The sequence below is a fragment of the Triturus cristatus genome, chromosome 4_1 (genome assembly GCF_964204655.1).
Source record: "Triturus cristatus chromosome 4_1, aTriCri1.1, whole genome shotgun sequence".
Lineage (NCBI taxonomy): Eukaryota > Metazoa > Chordata > Amphibia > Caudata > Salamandridae > Triturus > Triturus cristatus.
The window spans coordinates 1,263,039,495-1,263,065,483 of record NC_140585.1 but is presented as its reverse complement, the minus strand read 5'-3'; the positions used below and the strand labels follow the sequence as shown (position 1 = coordinate 1,263,065,483).

The 25,989-nt window shown below is 50.4% G+C and overlaps 1 protein-coding gene across 1 annotated transcript in view; it reads right to left on the bottom strand.

Annotated features, from left to right (window-relative positions):
- Window positions 1-1,207: 1,207 nt before the first annotated feature.
- The window catches only part of LOC146856551 (N-chimaerin-like), an 80,320-nt gene continuing 55,538 nt past the window's right edge, over window positions 1,208-25,989 (bottom strand). Inside the window, exon 7 of the mRNA XM_085654748.1 lies at window positions 1,208-1,989. Coding sequence (XP_085510874.1) covers window positions 1,818-1,989 — 172 coding nt within the window. The 3' untranslated portion in view covers window positions 1,208-1,817. The remainder of the gene's footprint in view (window positions 1,990-25,989) is intronic.

Sequence of the window (25,989 nt, the reverse complement as noted above, 5' to 3'; positions counted from 1 at the left end):
AATACCGCTGTGGAACCCTTCCTGGCTTTCCATGTGAGGTGTCCACTCCTGGGCACCCCCATGGTGAAGGCCAGGCATCCCAGCGCTGTTGGGGCCGTTATGGAGATTAAGCAAGCTATTGCCCAGAGTTGCAGAGTGGGACTCCATGATTGGAATGGCACCGAGGCGAGAATTATCAGGTCCGTGGAATTTTTGAGCCCAAGACCCGCCAAGGCAGGGAATTGAACCCTGGTCCCGGGCTAGACCTCTGCATCAGGGTCTGCCGCTCTAATCATTGAGCCACACTTCTTGAGCCACAATTGGCTCATGTTACTGTCCTTTTCGAAATCGTTACATTTGATTGAGAACTAGGCTTAGTAGTCCTAGGTACTGGCTTGTCTGCATCTGTAACTTCCCTTGAGGACTGGAGTTTTTACTTTTGTTTTTACACGGTCAGCTTTATCTACTCTGTGAGCACTATTTTCTTCAATGATCTTTCAATCTTCCACCCACGATGGCTTTCCTACAAGGCAGCATGCCGCCCGCTTTTAATTTTTAAAGTAATAGCTGCAAGTCCACTTTAACTATAGCAGCCAGGCCTATTTATTTATTTCATTTGCAGCATGGTCTGCTTTAACTATAGCCGCCGTGCTTTTATATTTCTTTTATTTTCCAGCGCGGTCCACTTTAACTTTAATTTTTGGGGTGAAAGCGCCCCATACAGCGCTTTCACTTTAATGTTGGCCATGCCCTTTTCTTTAGACGCTGCTCACTGTAACCTTTAAATGACGAACAGTGTCGAAAGACAGGGGCGCGACCAACATTAAAGCGGTCTCGCATTTGCGAGAGTTTGGGCTGTTGGCATTATAAACAACAGTGCCTTTTAAATGTGTGTTGGGTTTAAAAACACATAAATAAAAGGCATTGTAATTTAAAACGCCAATAGCTTAAACTCTTGCAAATGCGAGGCTTATTGCATTGAAAATGCTCGCCTGTAATTGGGCTCACTCTCCCAGTCTGTGGCAGTTGCACCCAATTTTAGTGTGGGTCACAGTGCAAACTGGGACAGCTCATCCAATATGTAATTTGGTACCAGGTGTAGTTCTAATTAGTCAAGAAGACTAAACCACTTACACAACCTTTTCCAAGGTGTGCGCTTTTTATTTTCCACTAATTCAAAGTCTTTGCCCTGTTGGTAACGTCTCACTGAGTAGAGAAAACAAATCAAAACCTTCTTATTACATTTTATTTCCGGTCGTTAAAATTTGCTTTGAACTTCTGTTTTCATGATTGTATCATTTTACTTTGTGTTGTTGCACCGGGCTCAGTAACCTAACGTTTTGACAAAGTTATATAAAACATTGAAATAACATCAAATAAAATAAACTTAAAATAATAATAAAATAGATTGACGCTGACAAAATGCATGACATCATTGTGGGACAAGAGCCTTCTACATTTGTTGCAACTCATTTCACCTGTGCAAAGGAAACTTTAGAGCCCGAAAGATGCCAGTGTTCGGCGGCAGCCTTTGTGCAAAAAACTCGAGTCGTCCAATGAGAAGGGTTTTTACGATGGACCACTTCAGAAGAAGCCGCTTAAGTTTCATATGCAAAACATTTAGGAATAATAGTTTAAGATGGCCTATGAAGGTGGAAAATAAAGTAGCCTTGGGGTATCCGAATGACCATCCTTTGAGTCAGCTCCATGGAAGAAAGTTTTCAGAGTATCCCATCTTGGAACCCAATGAGACTGTGTCATTATCTGCCTAGGCATAGACCCGCAAGGAGAAGACAGCCTCCTGTTGCATCTCAGCATAGAGTCTGGTCTGGAAGTGTTTAGAAGAAGACCCTCTGGTGTTCGATTAGTAGGTGTACAACCAGGCGCTGGGAGGAGATATTGCTCAGGACCACCAGAGGATCCTGGCTGAGGGGCCGCATGAGCGTGGGCCCGAAGATGATGCTGAGGTTTGCTGCTCCCATGAGGTTTTCAGCCTCGTGGTCACTGACCCTGAAACACAAGAGAATAATGGCCTATTAATATGAATCCTGTTACACCGATAAGGCACAACAGGGTTGACGTGCATTTAAAATAAGTATAGGGGATGAGAGGGAACAAGAGAAGATAACCGAGCGGGTTTGCTGAGAGCTTTCACTTTAATCTGTTTCCTGATTGGTCCTGTCCATACATATCTACCATTGACAAATTTACGGTTGGTTGAAGAGGAAAAAGACAATGTTACTTACCTGTTAACCTTGGTTTGAAGTTTGGCCTGCTAGAGAGTTGCTTGTTGTAGATTCTATGTAGTGATGGATGTAGTTTGTTTCTGGCTTCAGCGGTAACTCAAATGTACGGTGATCATGTGACCAGAAACCCACAACGCATTATGGTACAGGCCACAGCTCGGAATATTTTAGCTTGTTTTGGGCCTAGCTGAGCATTTTTTAATAAGAAATGTACCATGGTCTCTCCTGTTTGTTTAACTCTCTTTTGATCACTTACTGTGTTTTCAACTGATATTTATCTGTATGATCTGTTGATTCTTTCCTATGCAATTTAGGTCAATCTATGATGTTTTGGCAACTCCGGTCCCTCTCTTCCCTTTCTGTGGAGCGCACACCATGCACAGATCGATTCTACTTAATTGTCAGTCCCCGGCACTCTCGTTCAGCCACTATATCTTCTCCAACCCCACCCCCTTTCCCACTGCCCCATCTGGTTCTCCCTCCCTGCTACCCCGCACCTCCCTCGTAACATGGCTTAAAAATAGTGCTATGACGCGGTCAATGCTGGCCGCGTCATAGCACTTTTTTCTTATTTACCATTTGCGTGCCAGATATGTTTCTGTGATCTTCTTTCAAGCAGCCAGCAATTGAGCGAATGTTACTGGAAGAGGCAATCCCACGAGATTTGGTTGTTTTTTGGAGGGGGTATTTCAGACTGCATTTCTTGCCCTGGAATTCATTGGGAGTTTCTTATGCACCTCAGTATGCAGCGTGTTGCCAGTGGGAAACAGCCATTACTGCTGTTTCCACACATTCCATTATAGAGCAAGCATTAGAACATATGTGTCATTACAACACAAAGACTTTACTACGCAATTTTTTACTACGGGTATGCTTTTACCACGTATTTCTTTACAACAAATTTTGTTGTAAAGGTGTGTATGGTAAAGGCATTTGTGTCGTAAAAAAATATATGTATATGCATGGAAACACCCGTGTTGGCAATCCACGTCGATGGAAGAATGGGAGTGTTAGACCTGTCAGCCCTTTGGGTGGTCCCTCCTCATCATTATTTATTTTGTCCCACTTTTGCCTCAAACCCTGTTTTTCCTTTTTGGGAACCACCAGACTTTTTAGTGTTGCTGCAGATTCAGGGAGCCATTTTAGCTACCCCTGAAACTTCTGTCTGAGGGCCTGGAGCACAAAATGGTGGCCACCTGTGACATCACCAGCATCCACTGGAACCTACCAGCACCTTCCAGAACATTCCAGAACCCTGTGACAGTTGGAGGCGGTTTAGAATGTTGGGAAGCTAAGACAGAGAGTTGGCAGTTGGAGCTGGCAGTTGGCACCTGACTGGTGAGGAGTGAGCAGCAGAAACTTGAAGGAGGAAGGAGTGAAGCAGCAGGGGTGGAAACTTGTGCCTGGAGTGGGGTCCATAAACCCACCCTTGATACTAGTCCCTACTGACTGAGCCCAGCCTGGAGCCCTGTGTGGGAAGAAGCAAGAAAAACCATCCTAAGGACCTGGACAGCAGGAACAGGCCTTAGAAACAGAGAACAGCAAGATCCTGACCTGGAAACTGGTTTCCCTGGAGTCCGACGTCGAGTAGCCTGAGACCGGGAGCCCGAGGTGGAGAAGCGGCGCCGACTGGAAAGCGGACGTCGTACCCGGAGCCGCCAGAGGTCGAGAGAGGGCGCCGTCAGAGGTCGTGAGGAGTACCAGAGGTCGAGGAGGAAGTCACCCGAGGTCGAGTGAGCGGCGTCATCGGAGGAGTGAAGTCCGCCCTCCGGAGTCGTCGGAGACCAAGGTGAAGTGTACCGGAGGTCGGGAGTGAGGATCGCACTCCGGAGTCGCCGGAACCTGAGAGAATCGTGCCGGAGGTCGGGAGTGGAGGTCGCACTCCGGAGTCGCCGGAAACCTAAGAAGAGGAGCGCCGGAGGTCGGGAGTGGAGGTCGCACTCCGGAGTCGCCGGAAACCTAAGGAGAGGAGCACCGGAGGTCGGGAGTGAGGATCGCACTCCGGAGCCGCCGGAAGTCGACATCGAGTAAAGACTGCCCGACGCCATCGAATCGGAGGTCGAGATCGAGCCGAGGCCGCTGACATCGAACCGGAACCGCCTACCGGCGTCGTCAAGAACTGACATTGTGCCGAGGCCGCCGACATCGAACCGGAACCGCCTCACGGCGTCGACACGACTCCAGCGGCGTCGGGGCATCAGAAAAAGGGCAGTAAGTGGAGTAGAGGGCGCCTAAGGCCCTGTGGAGACCTGAGAGACTGCTCTAAGGGGCTAGGGAGGTGCTAGAACCAACCTGACTGTGCCAGGGGTGAGCTGGGACTAATCTAGAGAAGTTGTGTGGAGGGAGAGAGCCAGGTCTCTGGTATTCCCCCCTTGATCTACCTCAGTTTAGGCCTCAGCCTTGTCCAAGCCAGGGAGTAGACACCCCCAAGCCTTCCACATCCCCACAAGCTGTGCCTGGGCCAAATCAGCCCTTAGGAATTCAAAAGTGATCTGATTCTATGAGTGTCACTGACAGCTTTTAAGTATTTATTAGGGGCACTGTATTTATTGTATTTAACCTATTTATTGCTTCACTGTATTTATTGGTCCACAGTATTTATTGATGCACAATATTTATTGGTTTACAGTATTTATTGCCTCAGAATATTTAATTGCCTGTATGTATTGCACTTATATTTATGCCTTCATTATTTATGATCACCCCTATTTATTGAATCATTAAGCCAGTATTTATTTGACCTGCACTATTTAAAAAGTTTGTATATTGTGATTGTTATTTATTTATCCAATCAGCAACTAAGAGAAAAAGAAGATAAAGAAAGATATTTTCATAATTTTTACGGTGTAGAGTCGTTTTTGGAACGGATGCACGCATGGTTATTGTTTGGGTATGTCGTATGCTTAGCACGGTGCCTGATTCCTGACCACTCGAGCCAAGCTACCACAGTGTGTCCGGAAGAACACCACCACCCTTTCAGTGTGGGAGTGTGTTTTTCCAACATAATTGGTGTTCAGCGGTGGGATTGAGCTGTGCCTACGTATACTCAACAATAACTGTGGGTAGTCCATAGGCCTACACCGGGAGTTTTCTCAAAGCGGCCTTCCTAATTGTGGGTTTTTGTTTTTTTCCAAATTTACTCTGGTGGTGGGAGGAGGTATTATATAAGGTACCCCCCTGCATAGTTACTGCACAAAACCTGTCCTCTGACCTGAGTGGGCGAGATGGAGTTTGTACTAGAAAATCTAGAAACGTACACTGTGGCCCAACTCAGGGAGTTTTGCCAGCGGGAGGGGGTGTACTGTCCCCCAGGAGCAAAGAAGGGTGCACTCCAAACCAGCTTAAGGGCTTGGGGGGAGGCACGACGGGAAAGCAAGGCTGAGGAGGAAGACAGGGATGGAGAGCCTGACACCGAGGGGGCTGAGATGTACCAACCTGAGGTGGGGAACCTGTCAGCGGGGCCCAGGACACTTTCCAGGAAGGGCAGCAGTGCCTCTAGCGGTGGCTTGTCTGAAGTGGAGTTAACAGACCGGAGGGAGAAAAGACAGCTCACATGGGACTTAGCAAGGCTGGAGAAGGAGAAGGAGGAGCAGAGGATGGCCCATGAATTACGACTGAAAGAAATAGATCTTCAGATCCTGAGAATCGGGGCACAACCTGTTCCTAATGGTGGCAGCCAAACCCAAGAGATCACCAGGGAACCTAAACCCTACCTGCCAAAGGACATAGTAGCTAGCTATGGGGTGGGTGATGATATCGCCAAGTGGCTAGCGGCCTATGAGGTCTCGTTGAGGGCCCATGGGGTTCCAGAGAAGTACTGGGGAGGGGGATTGTACAAGTACATGCCTCCAGCTGGTAGGGATGCTTTATTGGCCCTCGAAGAGGATGAGCAGACCCACTACCCCACCATGAAACTGGCGCTCATAAGGAAGTTTGGACTAACACCCGAAAAGTACAGACAGAAGTTCAGGGGTAGTCACAAACTGGGCACACAGAATTGGGTGGACTTCCTGGACTATGCAAAGAAGGCACTGGAAGGTTGGATTCAGGGCAGTGAAGTGAGGAACTACGAGGGGTTGTTTGACCTAGTACTGAAGGAACACCTGCTCGAGAAATGTTTCCCTGAACTGCGGCAACACCTGGTGGATAGCAAGCTGACCAGTCCCCGGAAGCTTGCTGAGGAGGCGGACATTTGGGCTAGTACCCGGGTGTCCACAAGGGGGACTGGAGGGGATACTCAAAAGGCCGGACAGGGCGCCCCCCAGAAGAAAGAGGGAGGGGAAAAGAAAAAGGAGTTCTCCAAAGGCCCCCAAAATAACTTCCAAGGGAAGGGAACAGGATTCACCCCTAGGGCTAACCCACCCAGAAACCCTAATCCTGGCCAGAGTCAGCAGCCAAGGGTTGTCCATTGCTATGAGTGCGGTGGCGTTGGACACTATAAAGGAGATCCGAAGTGCTTGAAACGACCACCCCCTCCCACTGGAGGAAAGACCCCCGGAGTAGCTAGTGTAGTGCTCGGGGAGGAGATGCCCTTAACTAAGGGAAGGGAGTGGGCGGGTGTCACTTTAGTGTCCCTGGGAGAACGGGAGATGGTTCCTAAGATCCAGGTGCCCGCAAATACCGCAAAGTATGGGCAGTGGGTCACCATCAACGGCCAAAGAGGGGAGGCTCTGAGAGACACAGGAGCCAGTATGACTATGGTGCGTAGCCAACTGGTGTCTCCAGAGCAGGTAATTCCCGATGTACTCCACCCAGCCGCGATGGCTGACGGCAGAACAGGCCACTATCCAGTGGCCGAGGTTCCCTTTGAATGGGGGGGGGTTGCAGGTTCACTTTGAGTTGCCGTAAGCCCTGCCGTGCCAGTTGATTGTCTGCTGGGGAATGACATGGAGCACAACGCTTGGAAGGAGGTGGAATACCGGACTCACACCGAGATGCTGGGTACACCTGACTGGGCCTGTGTTAGCACAAGGTCCGCGACTACCCGAAGAGGGAGTTCGTTTCGGCTGGAGCCTGGAACAAAGGCCCAGCCAGCTGCCAGTCAAGGGAAGAACCGAGGACAGGGGGAGCCTGCCTCGGCATCCCCACCCCGTAGGACGGATAGGCCACCGGAGGTGGTGGACCAGGAGTCTGCGGTGGGGGACGTTACCAACCTGGAGGACCTACCCATCCCGGCCGAGTGGCACGTGGAGGGAGGCCCGTCCAGGGAGGAATTCTGCCAGGGCCAGAGGGAGTGCCCTACCCTTGAGGGGCTGAGGCGACAGGCCGAAGCCCAGGCAGCAGGGAACGTTGAAGGGAACTACAGTGTTTACTGGGAGGATGGCCTCCTCTACAGTGAACCCAAGGCACCCCTACACGGATCGTCACGAGCCTTGGTAGTCCCTCAACGTTATCGAGCCTTCCTTCTGGAGTTGGCTCACGAGATACCATTGGCAGGACACCTGGGGCAAGACAAGACCTTCGCCCGTCTTGTCCCACACTTTTATTGGCCTCAGATGAAAGTGTCGTCCGATACCTACTGCCGGACATGTGTGTCTTGCCAAGCCAGTGGGAAAACAGGGGTGAAGCTGAAAGCTCCCCTGGAACCACTTCCTGTCGTTAGCACCCCCTTTGAAAGGGTGGGCATCGACATTGTGGGTCCGTTAGATCCACCGACTACAGCTGGTCACAGGTTTATCCTGGTTCTGGTGGATCATGCCACACGGTACCCAGAGGCAATACCTCTGAGGACCATAACAGCACCTGTTGTGGCTAGGGCCCTGATGGGAATCTTTACCCAAGTGGGTTTTCCCAAGGAAGTTGTGTCCGACAGGGGGACCAACTTCATGTCAGCGTACATGCGGGCCATGTGGAAGGAGTGTGGAGTGACATACCGGTTCACCACTCCTTACCACCCCCAGACAAATGGTCTGGTGGAGAGGTTTAACAAAACCTTGAAGGGCATGATCAGAAGTCTGCCTGAAAGCCTGCGGAGGAAATGGGACGTCCTCCTACCCTGTTTACTTTTTTCCTACAGGGAAGTGCCACAGAAGGGAGTGGGCTTCAGCCCCTTCGAGCTTCTGTATGGGCACCCTGTACGTGGACCTCTCAACCTGGTGAGAGACGGATGGGAAAGAACTCCCAGAAAGCTTCCCCAGGATGTGGTGAGCTACATGCTGGCCTTCCGGAGCCAAATGGCTAAGTTGTGGAAGCAAGCTTCTGACAACTTGGAAGCCAGCCAAGCAGTGATGAAGGCGTGGTATGACCACAACGCTCACCCGGTGGAGTTGGAGCCTGGCCAGAAGGTGTGGGTGATCGAACCCGGAGAGCTTAGTGCCCTCCAGGATCGCTGGTCAGGACCCTTTGAGGTGTTGGAGAAGAAGGGTAAGGCTACCTACTTGGTGGACCTGAAGACCCCTCGTCAGCCCCTGCGGGTGCTGCATGCCAACCGCCTCAAACCCCACCACGAGAGGCCCGAAGTCATCTTGATGATGGTGACTGATGGAGGAGAGGACGTGGAAAGCGAGCCTCTCCCTGATCTGTTTGCGTCTCAAGAGAAGGATGGGTTGGTGGAGGGAGTGATTCTCTCCCAATCTCTAACTCCTGAACAGCAGGAGGACTGTCGCCAGGTCCTGGGGCAGTACTCCTCGTTGTTCTCCCTTGTCCCGGGTAGGACTCACCTGTGCGTCCATGACGTGGACACAGGAGACAGCCCACCTGTGAAGTCCAAGATCTACCGGATGTCAGACAAGGTGAAGGCCAGCATTCATAGTGAAGTCACTAAGATGCTGGAGCTAGGAGTGATCGAACCTTCTAGCAGCCCCTGGTCCAGTCCGGTGGTGTTAGTACCAAAAGCTGCACCACCGGGTGCCCAACCAGAACTGAGGTTCTGTGTGGACTATCGGGGACTGAATTCAGTGACCAAAACTGATGCTCATCCGATCCCTAGGGCGGATGAATTGATTGACCAGCTGGGAGCTGCCCAATATCTAAGTACCTTTGACCTTACTTCAGGGTACTGGCAGATCTCTTTGACTGATGGAGCAAGGGAAAGGTCAGCCTTCTCCACGCCCAATGGCCACTACCAGTTCTGTGTGATGCCCTTTGGGCTCAAGAACGCACCTGCCACGTTTCAGCGCCTGGTAAACCAGATCCTCACCGGAATGGAGAGTTTCTCTGCTGCTTATCTGGATGACATAGCCGTCTTCAGTAACAGCTGGGAGGATCACTTGCGTCACCTGCAAGCTGTTCTCCAGGCCCTGAGACAAGCTGGATTGACGATCAAGGCCAGCAAGTGCCAGATCGGGCAGGGGTCGGTAGTGTACCTTGGACACTTGGTGGGTAGGGGAGCGGTGCAACCCCTCCAGGCGAAGATCGAGGCCATCATGGCCTGGGAACCCCCCAAGACACAGACTGAGGTCCGAGCATTTTTGGGCCTCACGGGATACTACCGCCGCTTCGTGAAGGGGTACGGTACCATCGTAGCCCCCCTCACGGAGCTCACGTCCAAGAAACAACCTCGACGGGTAGTCTGGACGGAGGCTTGTCAGCAAGCCTTTGAGAGATTGAAGAAAGCCATGTGCGAGGCCCCGGTCTTAAGGGCCCCAGACTTTTCCAAGGAGTTCATTGTCCAGACAGATGCATCAGAACATGGCATTGGGGCAGTGTTATCGCAACTCAACGAAGAGGGTCTGGATCAACCCGTGGTCTTCCTATCCCGGAGACTACTTCCCAGGGAACAGAAGTGGAGTGCAATAGAGCGTGAAGCCTTTGCAGTGGTATGGGCTCTGAAGAAGTTGCGGCCATACCTGTTTAGCTCGCACTTCCTGGTTCAGACCGACCACAGACCCCTTCGTTGGCTGATGCAAATGAAGGGGGAGAATCCCAAGTTGTTGAGGTGGTCTATTTCCCTACAGGGAATGGACTTTCAGGTGGAACATCGGCCTGGAGTGGACCACGCCAATGCAGACGGTCTCTCAAGGTATTTCCGCCTTAGTGATGAGAACTCCCAAGGGGTTGGGTAGCTCTCCCCACTTTCAGCTGGGGGGGACGCGTGTTAGACCTGTCAGCCCTTTGGGTGGTCCCTCCTCATCATTATTTATTTTGTCCCACTTTTGCCTCAAACCCTGTTTGAATTTTTCCTTTTTGGGAACCACCAGACTTTTTAGTGTTGCTGCAGATTCAGGGAGCCATTTTAGCTACCCCTGAAACTTCTGTCTGAGGGCCTGGAGCACAAAATGGTGGCCACCTGTGACATCACCAGCATCCACTGGAACCTACCAGCACCTTCCAGAACATTCCAGAACCCTGTGACAGTTGGAGGCGGTTTAGAATGTTGGGAAGCTAAGACAGAGAGTTGGCAGTTGGAGCTGGCAGTTGGCACCTGACTGGTGAGGAGTGAGCAGCAGAAACTTGAAGGAGGAAGGAGTGAAGCAGCAGGGGTGGAAACTTGTGCCTGGAGTGGGGTCCATAAACCCACCCTTGATACTAGTCCCTACTGACTGAGCCCAGCCTGGAGCCCTGTGTGGGAAGAAGCAAGAAAAACCATCCTAAGGACCTGGACAGCAGGAACAGGCCTTAGAAACAGAGAACAGCAAGATCCTGACCTGGAAACTGGTTTCCCTGGAGTCCGACGTCGAGTAGCCTGAGACCGGGAGCCCGAGGTGGAGAAGCGGCGCCGACTGGAAAGCGGACGTCGTACCCGGAGCCGCCAGAGGTCGAGAGAGGGCGCCGTCAGAGGTCGTGAGGAGTACCAGAGGTCGAGGAGGAAGTCACCCGAGGTCGAGTGAGCGGCGTCATCGGAGGAGTGAAGTCCGCCCTCCGGAGTCGTCGGAGACCAAGGTGAAGTGTACCGGAGGTCGGGAGTGAGGATCGCACTCCGGAGTCGCCGGAACCTGAGAGAATCGTGCCGGAGGTCGGGAGTGGAGGTCGCACTCCGGAGTCGCCGGAAACCTAAGAAGAGGAGCGCCGGAGGTCGGGAGTGGAGGTCGCACTCCGGAGTCGCCGGAAACCTAAGGAGAGGAGCACCGGAGGTCGGGAGTGAGGATCGCACTCCGGAGCCGCCGGAAGTCGACATCGAGTAAAGACTGCCCGACGCCATCGAATCGGAGGTCGAGATCGAGCCGAGGCCGCTGACATCGAACCGGAACCGCCTACCGGCGTCGTCAAGAACTGACATTGTGCCGAGGCCGCCGACATCGAACCGGAACCGCCTCACGGCGTCGACACGACTCCAGCGGCGTCGGGGCATCAGAAAAAGGGCAGTAAGTGGAGTAGAGGGCGCCTAAGGCCCTGTGGAGACCTGAGAGACTGCTCTAAGGGGCTAGGGAGGTGCTAGAACCAACCTGACTGTGCCAGGGGTGAGCTGGGACTAATCTAGAGAAGTTGTGTGGAGGGAGAGAGCCAGGTCTCTGGTATTCCCCCCTTGATCTACCTCAGTTTAGGCCTCAGCCTTGTCCAAGCCAGGGAGTAGACACCCCCAAGCCTTCCACATCCCCACAAGCTGTGCCTGGGCCAAATCAGCCCTTAGGAATTCAAAAGTGATCTGATTCTATGAGTGTCACTGACAGCTTTTAAGTATTTATTAGGGGCACTGTATTTATTGTATTTAACCTATTTATTGCTTCACTGTATTTATTGGTCCACAGTATTTATTGATGCACAATATTTATTGGTTTACAGTATTTATTGCCTCAGAATATTTAATTGCCTGTATGTATTGCACTTATATTTATGCCTTCATTATTTATGATCACCCCTATTTATTGAATCATTAAGCCAGTATTTATTTGACCTGCACTATTTAAAAAGTTTGTATATTGTGATTGTTATTTATTTATCCAATCAGCAACTAAGAGAAAAAGAAGATAAAGAAAGATATTTTCATAATTTTTACGGTGTAGAGTCGTTTTTGGAACGGATGCACGCATGGTTATTGTTTGGGTATGTCGTATGCTTAGCACGGTGCCTGATTCCTGACCACTCGAGCCAAGCTACCACAGTGTGTCCGGAAGAACACCACCACCCTTTCAGTGTGGGAGTGTGTTTTTCCAACATAATTGGTGTTCAGCGGTGGGATTGAGCTGTGCCTACGTATACTCAACAATAACTGTGGGTAGTCCATAGGCCTACACCGGGAGTTTTCTCAAAGCGGCCTTCCTAATTGTGGGTTTTTGTTTTTTTCCAAATTTACTCTGGTGGTGGGAGGAGGTATTATATAAGGTACCCCCCTGCATAGTTACTGCACAAAACCTGTCCTCTGACCTGAGTGGGCGAGATGGAGTTTGTACTAGAAAATCTAGAAACGTACACTGTGGCCCAACTCAGGGAGTTTTGCCAGCGGGAGGGGGTGTACTGTCCCCCAGGAGCAAAGAAGGGTGCACTCCAAACCAGCTTAAGGGCTTGGGGGGAGGCACGACGGGAAAGCAAGGCTGAGGAGGAAGACAGGGATGGAGAGCCTGACACCGAGGGGGCTGAGATGTACCAACCTGAGGTGGGGAACCTGTCAGCGGGGCCCAGGACACTTTCCAGGAAGGGCAGCAGTGCCTCTAGCGGTGGCTTGTCTGAAGTGGAGTTAACAGACCGGAGGGAGAAAAGACAGCTCACATGGGACTTAGCAAGGCTGGAGAAGGAGAAGGAGGAGCAGAGGATGGCCCATGAATTACGACTGAAAGAAATAGATCTTCAGATCCTGAGAATCGGGGCACAACCTGTTCCTAATGGTGGCAGCCAAACCCAAGAGATCACCAGGGAACCTAAACCCTACCTGCCAAAGGACATAGTAGCTAGCTATGGGGTGGGTGATGATATCGCCAAGTGGCTAGCGGCCTATGAGGTCTCGTTGAGGGCCCATGGGGTTCCAGAGAAGTACTGGGGAGGGGGATTGTACAAGTACATGCCTCCAGCTGGTAGGGATGCTTTATTGGCCCTCGAAGAGGATGAGCAGACCCACTACCCCACCATGAAACTGGCGCTCATAAGGAAGTTTGGACTAACACCCGAAAAGTACAGACAGAAGTTCAGGGGTAGTCACAAACTGGGCACACAGAATTGGGTGGACTTCCTGGACTATGCAAAGAAGGCACTGGAAGGTTGGATTCAGGGCAGTGAAGTGAGGAACTACGAGGGGTTGTTTGACCTAGTACTGAAGGAACACCTGCTCGAGAAATGTTTCCCTGAACTGCGGCAACACCTGGTGGATAGCAAGCTGACCAGTCCCCGGAAGCTTGCTGAGGAGGCGGACATTTGGGCTAGTACCCGGGTGTCCACAAGGGGGACTGGAGGGGATACTCAAAAGGCCGGACAGGGCGCCCCCCAGAAGAAAGAGGGAGGGGAAAAGAAAAAGGAGTTCTCCAAAGGCCCCCAAAATAACTTCCAAGGGAAGGGAACAGGATTCACCCCTAGGGCTAACCCACCCAGAAACCCTAATCCTGGCCAGAGTCAGCAGCCAAGGGTTGTCCATTGCTATGAGTGCGGTGGCGTTGGACACTATAAAGGAGATCCGAAGTGCTTGAAACGACCACCCCCTCCCACTGGAGGAAAGACCCCCGGAGTAGCTAGTGTAGTGCTCGGGGAGGAGATGCCCTTAACTAAGGGAAGGGAGTGGGCGGGTGTCACTTTAGTGTCCCTGGGAGAACGGGAGATGGTTCCTAAGATCCAGGTGCCCGCAAATACCGCAAAGTATGGGCAGTGGGTCACCATCAACGGCCAAAGAGGGGAGGCTCTGAGAGACACAGGAGCCAGTATGACTATGGTGCGTAGCCAACTGGTGTCTCCAGAGCAGGTAATTCCCGATGTACTCCACCCAGCCGCGATGGCTGACGGCAGAACAGGCCACTATCCAGTGGCCGAGGTTCCCTTTGAATGGGGGGGGGTTGCAGGTTCACTTTGAGTTGCCGTAAGCCCTGCCGTGCCAGTTGATTGTCTGCTGGGGAATGACATGGAGCACAACGCTTGGAAGGAGGTGGAATACCGGACTCACACCGAGATGCTGGGTACACCTGACTGGGCCTGTGTTAGCACAAGGTCCGCGACTACCCGAAGAGGGAGTTCGTTTCGGCTGGAGCCTGGAACAAAGGCCCAGCCAGCTGCCAGTCAAGGGAAGAACCGAGGACAGGGGGAGCCTGCCTCGGCATCCCCACCCCGTAGGACGGATAGGCCACCGGAGGTGGTGGACCAGGAGTCTGCGGTGGGGGACGTTACCAACCTGGAGGACCTACCCATCCCGGCCGAGTGGCACGTGGAGGGAGGCCCGTCCAGGGAGGAATTCTGCCAGGGCCAGAGGGAGTGCCCTACCCTTGAGGGGCTGAGGCGACAGGCCGAAGCCCAGGCAGCAGGGAACGTTGAAGGGAACTACAGTGTTTACTGGGAGGATGGCCTCCTCTACAGTGAACCCAAGGCACCCCTACACGGATCGTCACGAGCCTTGGTAGTCCCTCAACGTTATCGAGCCTTCCTTCTGGAGTTGGCTCACGAGATACCATTGGCAGGACACCTGGGGCAAGACAAGACCTTCGCCCGTCTTGTCCCACACTTTTATTGGCCTCAGATGAAAGTGTCGTCCGATACCTACTGCCGGACATGTGTGTCTTGCCAAGCCAGTGGGAAAACAGGGGTGAAGCTGAAAGCTCCCCTGGAACCACTTCCTGTCGTTAGCACCCCCTTTGAAAGGGTGGGCATCGACATTGTGGGTCCGTTAGATCCACCGACTACAGCTGGTCACAGGTTTATCCTGGTTCTGGTGGATCATGCCACACGGTACCCAGAGGCAATACCTCTGAGGACCATAACAGCACCTGTTGTGGCTAGGGCCCTGATGGGAATCTTTACCCAAGTGGGTTTTCCCAAGGAAGTTGTGTCCGACAGGGGGACCAACTTCATGTCAGCGTACATGCGGGCCATGTGGAAGGAGTGTGGAGTGACATACCGGTTCACCACTCCTTACCACCCCCAGACAAATGGTCTGGTGGAGAGGTTTAACAAAACCTTGAAGGGCATGATCAGAAGTCTGCCTGAAAGCCTGCGGAGGAAATGGGACGTCCTCCTACCCTGTTTACTTTTTTCCTACAGGGAAGTGCCACAGAAGGGAGTGGGCTTCAGCCCCTTCGAGCTTCTGTATGGGCACCCTGTACGTGGACCTCTCAACCTGGTGAGAGACGGATGGGAAAGAACTCCCAGAAAGCTTCCCCAGGATGTGGTGAGCTACATGCTGGCCTTCCGGAGCCAAATGGCTAAGTTGTGGAAGCAAGCTTCTGACAACTTGGAAGCCAGCCAAGCAGTGATGAAGGCGTGGTATGACCACAACGCTCACCCGGTGGAGTTGGAGCCTGGCCAGAAGGTGTGGGTGATCGAACCCGGAGAGCTTAGTGCCCTCCAGGATCGCTGGTCAGGACCCTTTGAGGTGTTGGAGAAGAAGGGTAAGGCTACCTACTTGGTGGACCTGAAGACCCCTCGTCAGCCCCTGCGGGTGCTGCATGCCAACCGCCTCAAACCCCACCACGAGAGGCCCGAAGTCATCTTGATGATGGTGACTGATGGAGGAGAGGACGTGGAAAGCGAGCCTCTCCCTGATCTGTTTGCGTCTCAAGAGAAGGATGGGTTGGTGGAGGGAGTGATTCTCTCCCAATCTCTAACTCCTGAACAGCAGGAGGACTGTCGCCAGGTCCTGGGGCAGTACTCCTCGTTGTTCTCCCTTGTCCCGGGTAGGACTCACCTGTGCGTCCATGACGTGGACACAGGAGACAGCCCACCTGTGAAGTCCAAGATCTACCGGATGTCAGACAAGGTGAAGGCCAGCATTCATAGTGAAGTCACTAAGATGCTGGAGCTAGGAGTGATCGAACCTTCTAGCAGCCCCTGGTCCAGTCCGGTGGTGTTAGTACCAAAAGCTGCACCACCGGGTGCCCAACCAGAACTGAGGTTCTGTGTGGACTATCGGGGACTGAATTCAGTGACCAAAACTGATGCTCATCCGATCCCTAGGGCGGATGAATTGATTGACCAGCTGGGAGCTGCCCAATATCTAAGTACCTTTGACCTTACTTCAGGGTACTGGCAGATCTCTTTGACTGATGGAGCAAGGGAAAGGTCAGCCTTCTCCACGCCCAATGGCCACTACCAGTTCTGTGTGATGCCCTTTGGGCTCAAGAACGCACCTGCCACGTTTCAGCGCCTGGTAAACCAGATCCTCACCGGAATGGAGAGTTTCTCTGCTGCTTATCTGGATGACATAGCCGTCTTCAGTAACAGCTGGGAGGATCACTTGCGTCACCTGCAAGCTGTTCTCCAGGCCCTGAGACAAGCTGGATTGACGATCAAGGCCAGCAAGTGCCAGATCGGGCAGGGGTCGGTAGTGTACCTTGGACACTTGGTGGGTAGGGGAGCGGTGCAACCCCTCCAGGCGAAGATCGAGGCCATCATGGCCTGGGAACCCCCCAAGACACAGACTGAGGTCCGAGCATTTTTGGGCCTCACGGGATACTACCGCCGCTTCGTGAAGGGGTACGGTACCATCGTAGCCCCCCTCACGGAGCTCACGTCCAAGAAACAACCTCGACGGGTAGTCTGGACGGAGGCTTGTCAGCAAGCCTTTGAGAGATTGAAGAAAGCCATGTGCGAGGCCCCGGTCTTAAGGGCCCCAGACTTTTCCAAGGAGTTCATTGTCCAGACAGATGCATCAGAACATGGCATTGGGGCAGTGTTATCGCAACTCAACGAAGAGGGTCTGGATCAACCCGTGGTCTTCCTATCCCGGAGACTACTTCCCAGGGAACAGAAGTGGAGTGCAATAGAGCGTGAAGCCTTTGCAGTGGTATGGGCTCTGAAGAAGTTGCGGCCATACCTGTTTAGCTCGCACTTCCTGGTTCAGACCGACCACAGACCCCTTCGTTGGCTGATGCAAATGAAGGGGGAGAATCCCAAGTTGTTGAGGTGGTCTATTTCCCTACAGGGAATGGACTTTCAGGTGGAACATCGGCCTGGAGTGGACCACGCCAATGCAGACGGTCTCTCAAGGTATTTCCGCCTTAGTGATGAGAACTCCCAAGGGGTTGGGTAGCTCTCCCCACTTTCAGCTGGGGGGGACGCGTGTTAGACCTGTCAGCCCTTTGGGTGGTCCCTCCTCATCATTATTTATTTTGTCCCACTTTTGCCTCAAACCCTGTTTGAATTTTTCCTTTTTGGGAACCACCAGACTTTTTAGTGTTGCTGCAGATTCAGGGAGCCATTTTAGCTACCCCTGAAACTTCTGTCTGAGGGCCTGGAGCACAAAATGGTGGCCACCTGTGACATCACCAGCATCCACTGGAACCTACCAGCACCTTCCAGAACATTCCAGAACCCTGTGACAGTTGGAGGCGGTTTAGAATGTTGGGAAGCTAAGACAGAGAGTTGGCAGTTGGAGCTGGCAGTTGGCACCTGACTGGTGAGGAGTGAGCAGCAGAAACTTGAAGGAGGAAGGAGTGAAGCAGCAGGGGTGGAAACTTGTGCCTGGAGTGGGGTCCATAAACCCACCCTTGATACTAGTCCCTACTGACTGAGCCCAGCCTGGAGCCCTGTGTGGGAAGAAGCAAGAAAAACCATCCTAAGGACCTGGACAGCAGGAACAGGCCTTAGAAACAGAGAACAGCAAGATCCTGACCTGGAAACTGGTTTCCCTGGAGTCCGACGTCGAGTAGCCTGAGACCGGGAGCCCGAGGTGGAGAAGCGGCGCCGACTGGAAAGCGGACGTCGTACCCGGAGCCGCCAGAGGTCGAGAGAGGGCGCCGTCAGAGGTCGTGAGGAGTACCAGAGGTCGAGGAGGAAGTCACCCGAGGTCGAGTGAGCGGCGTCATCGGAGGAGTGAAGTCCGCCCTCCGGAGTCGTCGGAGACCAAGGTGAAGTGTACCGGAGGTCGGGAGTGAGGATCGCACTCCGGAGTCGCCGGAACCTGAGAGAATCGTGCCGGAGGTCGGGAGTGGAGGTCGCACTCCGGAGTCGCCGGAAACCTAAGGAGAGGAGCGCCGGAGGTCGGGAGTGGAGGTCGCACTCCGGAGTCGCTGGAAACCTAAGGAGAGGAGCACCGGAGGTCGGGAGTGAGGATCGCACTCCGGAGCCGCCGGAAGTCGACATCGAGTAAAGACTGCCCGACGCCATCGAATCGGAGGTCGAGATCGAGCCGAGGCCGCCGACATCGAACCGGAACCGCCTACCGGCGTCGTCAAGAACTGACATTGTGCCGAGGCCGCCAACATCGAACCGGAACCGCCTCACGGCGTCGACACGACTCCAGCGGCGTCGGGGCATCAGAAAAAGGGCAGTAAGTGGAGTAGAGGGCGCCTAAGGCCCTGTGGAGACCTGAGAGACTGCTCTAAGGGGCTAGGGAGGTGCTAGAACCAACCTGACTGTGCCAGGGGTGAGCTGGGACTAATCTAGAGAAGTTGTGTGGAGGGAGAGAGCCAGGTCTCTGGTATTCCCCCCTTGATCTACCTCAGTTTAGGCCTCAGCCTTGTCCAAGCCAGGGAGTAGACACCCCCAAGCCTTCCACATCCCCACAAGCTGTGCCTGGGCCAAATCAGCCCTTAGGAATTCAAAAGTGATCTGATTCTATGAGTGTCACTGTCAGCTTTTAAGTATTTATTAGGGGCACTGTATTTATTGTATTTAACCTATTTATTGCTTCACTGTATTTATTGGTCCACAGTATTTATTGATGCACAATATTTATTGGTTTACAGTATTTATTGCCTCAGAATATTTAATTGCCTGTATGTATTGCACTTATATTTATGCCTTCATTATTTATGATCACCCCTATTTATTGAATCATTAAGCCAGTATTTATTTGACCTGCACTATTTAAAAAGTTTGTATATTGTGATTGTTATTTATTTATCCAATCAGCAACTAAGAGAAAAAGAAGATAAAGAAAGATATTTTCATAATTTTTACGGTGTAGAGTCGTTTTTGGAACGGATGCACGCATGGTTATTGTTTGGGTATGTCGTATGCTTAGCACGGTGCCTGATTCCTGACCACTCGAGCCAAGCTACCACAGTGTGTCCGGAAGAACACCACCACCCTTTCAGTGTGGGAGTGTGTTTTTCCAACAGGGAGAGACTCTTCCGCTTCCGCACAGTGACGTGCACCGCCCTCTCAGATGAGCTGCCTGCACGAACCGCAAGGAGCGAGGTAAGGGAGAGTGGGCCTGGAGCAGGGGCTACTATTTTATGGGCTGGAGGGGGTCCAGCAGGGGTAGTGTTTTATGGTTTAGGGTGGGGAAAGGGCTGGTGGGGGTCGCACAAGGATAGTGGTTTAGGGTAGGGAAAGGGCTGGGGGGGGTCACACAAGGGTGGGGTTTAGGGTAGGGAAAGGGCTGGGGGTCGGGTTTTAGGGTTTAGGGCAGGGGAAGGGCTGGGGGTCATGGGGAGTTGCGTTGGGGTTTGGGTTTTAGGGTATAGGGATGGTGAAGGGTATTTTTTTTAGAAGGGTTAGGAGCCAGGTTGGAGTGCGCCAGGGACCAGGATTAGGTTTTAAGTTAGGTGTCAGGGAAACCTTTACCACCCATATGCTTTTATCATACATGCTTTTACAATAAATTTCATTGTAAAGGGATGCGTGGTAAAGGCATATTTGTTGAAAAAATATATGTGGTAAAGGTTTCCGTTGCAATGACATACGTGTTGGTATGCATGTGTGGTAAAGGCATGTATTACAACGGATTGTGATTTAACGTCATACAAACGTTTCCAGTATGTTATTGAAACTCATGCAATGAACTCTTGCTGTCTTCACAAGTAGATATTTTTCAAATAGGTGCCGACTTCTACCGTTCTCTGGCAATCCCTTTGCTGAAGCAGTTCTTGAAAGTCAGTGTTACAGAGTTCGAAGTGTGTCTGTGCTCGGAGTCTGTTTACTAGGTGGGATTTCTGACAAGGAAATTGCGGGTCTGGATTTAAAATGCACATTTGCAGCCAATAGGTTCCATCAGTGCACCACTCTTTGGTGTCCTCGGATTTCTGATTTTCTCATTTTTTGGAAAATTAATTTTAGGAACAACATTGCTACAATTGTTGGCAGGTCGCAGTGAGGAAAAATACCCTTTTTGCCTTTAGAAATCATGAAATCTAGTGTTTTAATGATAATACTTCTAGATACGCAACTACACTGCAACAAACAATTTTGTTTATTTTATTTGCGATGTCTGAAGCTTAAGCATACATTTAAATGGGTGAAATTGCATTTTATGTTAATCTTCTAAATAATGTTCATTAATATGACTGAGTAATCTATATAGGCCCCAGTGCCCAAAGGTATGAGATTTGAATGCTACCAGTAAAAACAAGCATTTGCAATGCAATAGGTCTCGCATTTGCAACAGTTTGAGCTCTTGGCATTGTAAATGACATGTCTTTTATTTATGTGTTGGTTTTTAAAACATAAATAAAAGGCATTATCATTTAAAATGCCAATAGCTTAAACTCTTGCAAATGTGAGACCTATTGCATCGCAAATGCTTGTTAACTGTTGCGGGGAGGGTGGGTGTGTAGAATCAGATGAGCTGATGATGAAGATGCAGAGGAATGCTACCAAAGTACTAAGACAGGGTTGTTGTGTTGGTGGTTTTTCAAGCAGTTGCTTGTGTGATCGGATTAGTAAGTAACTACCACTGATAGCATTATTCTCCATAATAGGACATGGCTTACTGAAGTCACACATACAGATGCAGTCGTACAACAACAACCACCATAAAGACTCCTGGAAAAATTAGGAACTGGGGGGTAGGGAAGGGTTGGGTCATCGAAGTTCAAGGCACGAGTGGAATCTAGACTGGACAGCCCAGGCATTAATCAACCCTGGCATTCGGCAGCACTAGACGGTGGGCACCCAAAATAACCTTTGCGCTCATGCACTTCCAGATCAAACACTGCAATTAGTACAAAAGCCCCCCATGCGCCACTGCGGGAGTGGGGCTCAGGAATCCTACCACCCTCCCGGATTAGTCCCTGCCACAGACCATGGATTCTGTTGTTTTAGTCTGGCCTGACAGTTGGTAAGTGTCCCACTTACATTGTGCCTTTATTTACACCATAGATCACTGGCATAACCATTGGCGCTGCTGGTCCATCTGGGATGGCATTTTGTGCACCACATCTACTTGAAAGGAGGGGCGGCGAGGGGACGGGGAGGTGTAAGCATTCTTATTTTGCTTCTTTCAGGCCTTCAGTTTCTGAGCAACTGAGCTACTATATTAAGGCAACTTTTTTCCCGCTTCTAAAACACACAGTAGATAGAGTACAACACTAACAGGTTGGCACTGTCCAGTGAACGCTTGTTTAAAGTCTCAAGTATGTGTCAATTACATTTTTAAGAGAAAAAAAAAGTCAAACGCCTACCATAGTATGAGGCTGTCTGAGCCCGTTGTTTTTTTTAGCATAAGCACCTTGGGGGTAGACTCATTAGGGCACTACAAGTACCAGAATGCTTTGTGTTACATGAAAACCCATGCCTGCATAGAGTCCGCATAACGGGGTTGGTCGATTGCTAGGCCATTATAATATTAGACTGGCTCAGCAGACTCCGTACTGAAACAGGGAGGGATGGGTTTACAAGGACCCACAAAACCCACTAAATTATTTATTTTTTTAAATCCAACAGCACCCCCGCCAAATACGAGAAGTGGGAATAAAGTGAGGCATAACTCACTGTTGTGCACAAATCGAGATCAGTTTAGCAGGTGGACTTTAAGAGTTTTGTTGTTGTGCCCCCGGGTAACATGCAAGGTAGAGAGGCACGTGGAGCACTGCAGGCCACCTTTGGACACCCCAGACTTTAAGCTACGGGAATGGTCACCAGTGACAGTATTCTGTTGCGCAGGCAAGTCTTGTAGAAAAGGTAGTTGATTTATTCTTAAGATTACTTCACAGGTTACAAGTTACAGGAAGATGTTCTGATCCATAAAAGTGCCCCACCAGGAGCAGCCCTTCCACACCAACTGAATCTCCTTTCAATAGAAACACAATGAACATTCTATATGACCTCAGCATAGGCTGAGCAGCAAGGCAGAGAACCACAATGGGGAGAGTGCATTGAGTAAAAGGTACATTACAACATATTCCCGACAACGTCGCACATCACCCGCAGACTGGCAGGCGGTGTGCACCCTGCGGGAAACAAGTTCAATTCTCAGCAGCAAGTGCCAAAGCTATCAGACCAGATGAAGATGTCCCCCGAAACAGCGAAAATAATTACATAAATAAACAAGCGCGGCCGAGGCGGACCGCGCTGAAAATAAAAATAAAAGAGTGCTTGCACACTTATGAGGGGGGCCGTGTCAGGACACAAGTAAAAGATCCAGTCTGGATGGGCAGTCCCAAAAGGAGACAGAGCGGTAACAAGGAGGGACTAAGAATCCTCCTTTTCAATCGGAAGCTAGCGTTTAGCATGGAGGATGACGCCAGCGAATCACAAAGATGGGCGGGGCTTCAAGTTCCCTTCTCAAACCGTATCGATAACAATAAGCCTCGCAGAGCGAGGAGTGCATGCGCGCTCCAGCACTAGGTCTCCGAGACCTAAAAAAAAAAAATCAAATGATTGATTATTAGAGCACACCTACAACAGAGGTTGCGGACAAGGATTTCCTCCTGGCTTAATTGTTTGATGTTCACTTCTTCATTTTCATAGTTTTGTATAAAGATAAAACGTTTGTTCTTGGAGCCTTTTTATGTCACATTCTCAGCTATTAAGATTGGGATAATAGATAAGTAGGGTATTGCAAATGGTGTTCTGGCTGACATCTGTTTGAATTGTGTACATGTCAACTCCACATGTAGTCATTCCGATTATATGGTTGACGGGTTTAGGGGGAATGTCAGTTGCACGCATTATATAAAAGATTATCCAGCCCATGCAGTCTGAGTCTGTCTATAACCATAGTGCTTTCATCACTAGACTAAAGCGCTTCCATTGGTAAAACTCATGAAACCACAGAATGGTTAAAGACTTGTAGGGTAATTCAGGGCAAGAAGATGGATCATGCCATTGAACTCGCACCTTTCAAGTAGAAGTAAGCAATGACATAGCTTATGCATTAATGATTTAGCGGCTGCATTAAATGCCTCAGTCCACACGGTTAGTAAACTTTGCTCTTGCTATCAAACGAAAGCCCTGGCACTTTGCCTCTTAAGGCCTGATTAGTTCAGTGAATATCTTTGTGAGCTTGCCTCCATTTGGTTCCAGAATGAAATGAAGTGCAATTTTATAAATGTGTCCAGTTTAACTCTAATGGAGACATCGGTCATAAAATACAGGGAGATATGGCCAACCGGATTCCACCATCAGATTCTGTTGCAGTTGATTTACACAAAGCACTTATTTAAGAGGCACTCAGTGGAAACTCGGGCACTGGTTTTCCTACTCTTCATTTTTTCATGAATCACAGTGCAATGTATTCCATTGGTCACTGACTCTACTCGCTAACCTGGTGTGCCCAGCAGTGCAATGTGTTTCTAGAGAGGCAAATGATGGTGGGCTCCTTTATTATGATATCTCTACTTCATGTTGGTTTTTGAAACACGTTTAAATGGTTATGAGGGTTTTTCAGGCTGGCAACTTGCTCTGGAGCGGAGGATAATATTATACAGACTTGCTCGGCCTCAAACTGTGCCAATCATGTAGCTATACACATTATTTCTTCTGTCAGCTGTGTGTTGATTAAGACTATTGAGTTTACTGGAGGCAGTAGGAGTTTCTGCAGCTCAGGGCAGCAGGTACCAACATGGTCCCTGGGAGCATACTTTTGCTTCCACTGCACTCTACTTTCTCTACGCCACTCTGTGCCACTCCACTCTATGCTACACCACTCTATGGCACTCCATCACTTTTAACCATGCCGAACAGCAGCCATGCTGGTGTACAACAAGGCTGAAACACACTGGCAAAGCCAATAGCTTTCTCATGGGCGAGACCTGTTGGCTTTGCCAGTGCTTGTTTTAATCTAGCACTTGAGCTGTTGAATACATATTTCAAGTTGCGTAAGCAGCAGAAGCGGTGTGTACATTGGAGGGAGGCTGGTGATCACCCACCAGTTTGTCGCTGAGGTAAGGGGATCATCAAGAGTCTTGAGAAAGTCACTTTGTAGATATATATAGAACGGTGAAAAGTGGCTCTCCCTTCATGCCATCATGCTCTTACTTCTGGGCTTATCACCCACAGGGTCGGACTGGCCCATAGAGCAATCAGGCAGTGCCCAATGGGCTGGTCAGACAGATCTGTGGGCTGCTTTTATTTTTAGCAGTTTGTGGGTCTGTTTTATTGACAGGTGGGCAGGTTTATACTGTTCATTCCCCTCATATCATAACAAGCATGGCATGCAGCAAACTCAAATGCACGCAGTCTCCCATACTTTGCAAAATACCCATACATCATGTCTCTACAAGATCCAAACTGGCCCAATTTCCATATGTGGGACAATTTTTTTTAGCTATCTGGTTCGCTAATTGGGCCCACTTTTATTTTGGTGCCTGGGCCTATTCCTAGCACCAGTACGACCCTGATTACCCAGCCCCCGAAACACAAATGTCACAAGGTTTAGCCCAAAGCATAGCGGATTTCCTTATGAACATTAACATAAGAAAATATGTCTCGGAAACTACACATGATATAGGTCAGTGGGAGAAAACATATGCGGCAAAGACATGAATACAACAACCACAGCACTGATGGCCAGACTCGGCCCTTCATCTTCTAGTGGAATGATTTATTGTGCTTTGTGTTTCTTGCACTTCTCCCTCAGTTATCTTTGGAGCTCTAGGTTATAAAGTTGTCTGTCTTTGATATGGCTTTATGTCATTCTTGCTATAATAGGCCAACTCCTTTCTGTTACAATCTGGTAACATTTGGACATTTTACTGCACTGGGGAAAAATGCAGAAAAATTGCAATATGAAAAAACTATCTTCAAAAATAAAATGACACGGAATCAGTCAGTATGATGAACGTTATTGAACTATGGGCATTTTCAGATTTTGCCTTTTGAGCGCTTGCCACCAGAGGGCTCAGTGCGCACTGTATTTCTTAAATAGAGTGTATTGTGCTGCATTACATTCTGCACTTAGGTTCGAAATAAAAAATATTTGGCAACTGAGGGTACCTCAGCAGTAGTGGCTGCCACTGATCAGAGGTGGTGGGCAGACAGGGGTAAAGATAAAAAAAGAAAACGTACCACCTCACGTCTCTCCACTTTGTCCCTCGTCGTCCTCGTCCCTCCGCTCCAGTCGAAGGAGAAAGCAGCCATGCAGCTTTGTGATTGGTAAGCACCCAGGCTCACCTGACTAATCACAATGCTGCAATGCAGTGTTGTGATTGGTCTGAGCTCCGTAGTTCGGCATTCAGATGGGGAAGGGGGGCCTGGGCATGTTCTCTATGCAGGCTGTAATGCAGCCTGCATCGAGAACATGCAAAGTGTGCATGACTGTTTGGCCGGCCCCAGAGTGCAGGTCAAACATTCATGCGCACTTTACAGAGTGCCACCACTCCTTCGCCTGCTCTGAGAGCAGAGCAGCCCCGCCCTGGAGAGATGCAGGAACAAATAAAATGATTATAACGTCCAGTTATTATCATTTTATTTTTCCTTCATTTCCACTGCTAACAGCAGTGGGGTGACACGCCTCAGCGGAGGAGCCGCCACTGTACATCAGGAGTGCCAGGCCAATCCACCCGGTCAGGTCACTGACCTGTAATCAGCAGGTGTTGAGTATAAATTGCGAAATAACCAACTCCGCTTTCCATCCTGCTGAGGACGTCCTCCTAAT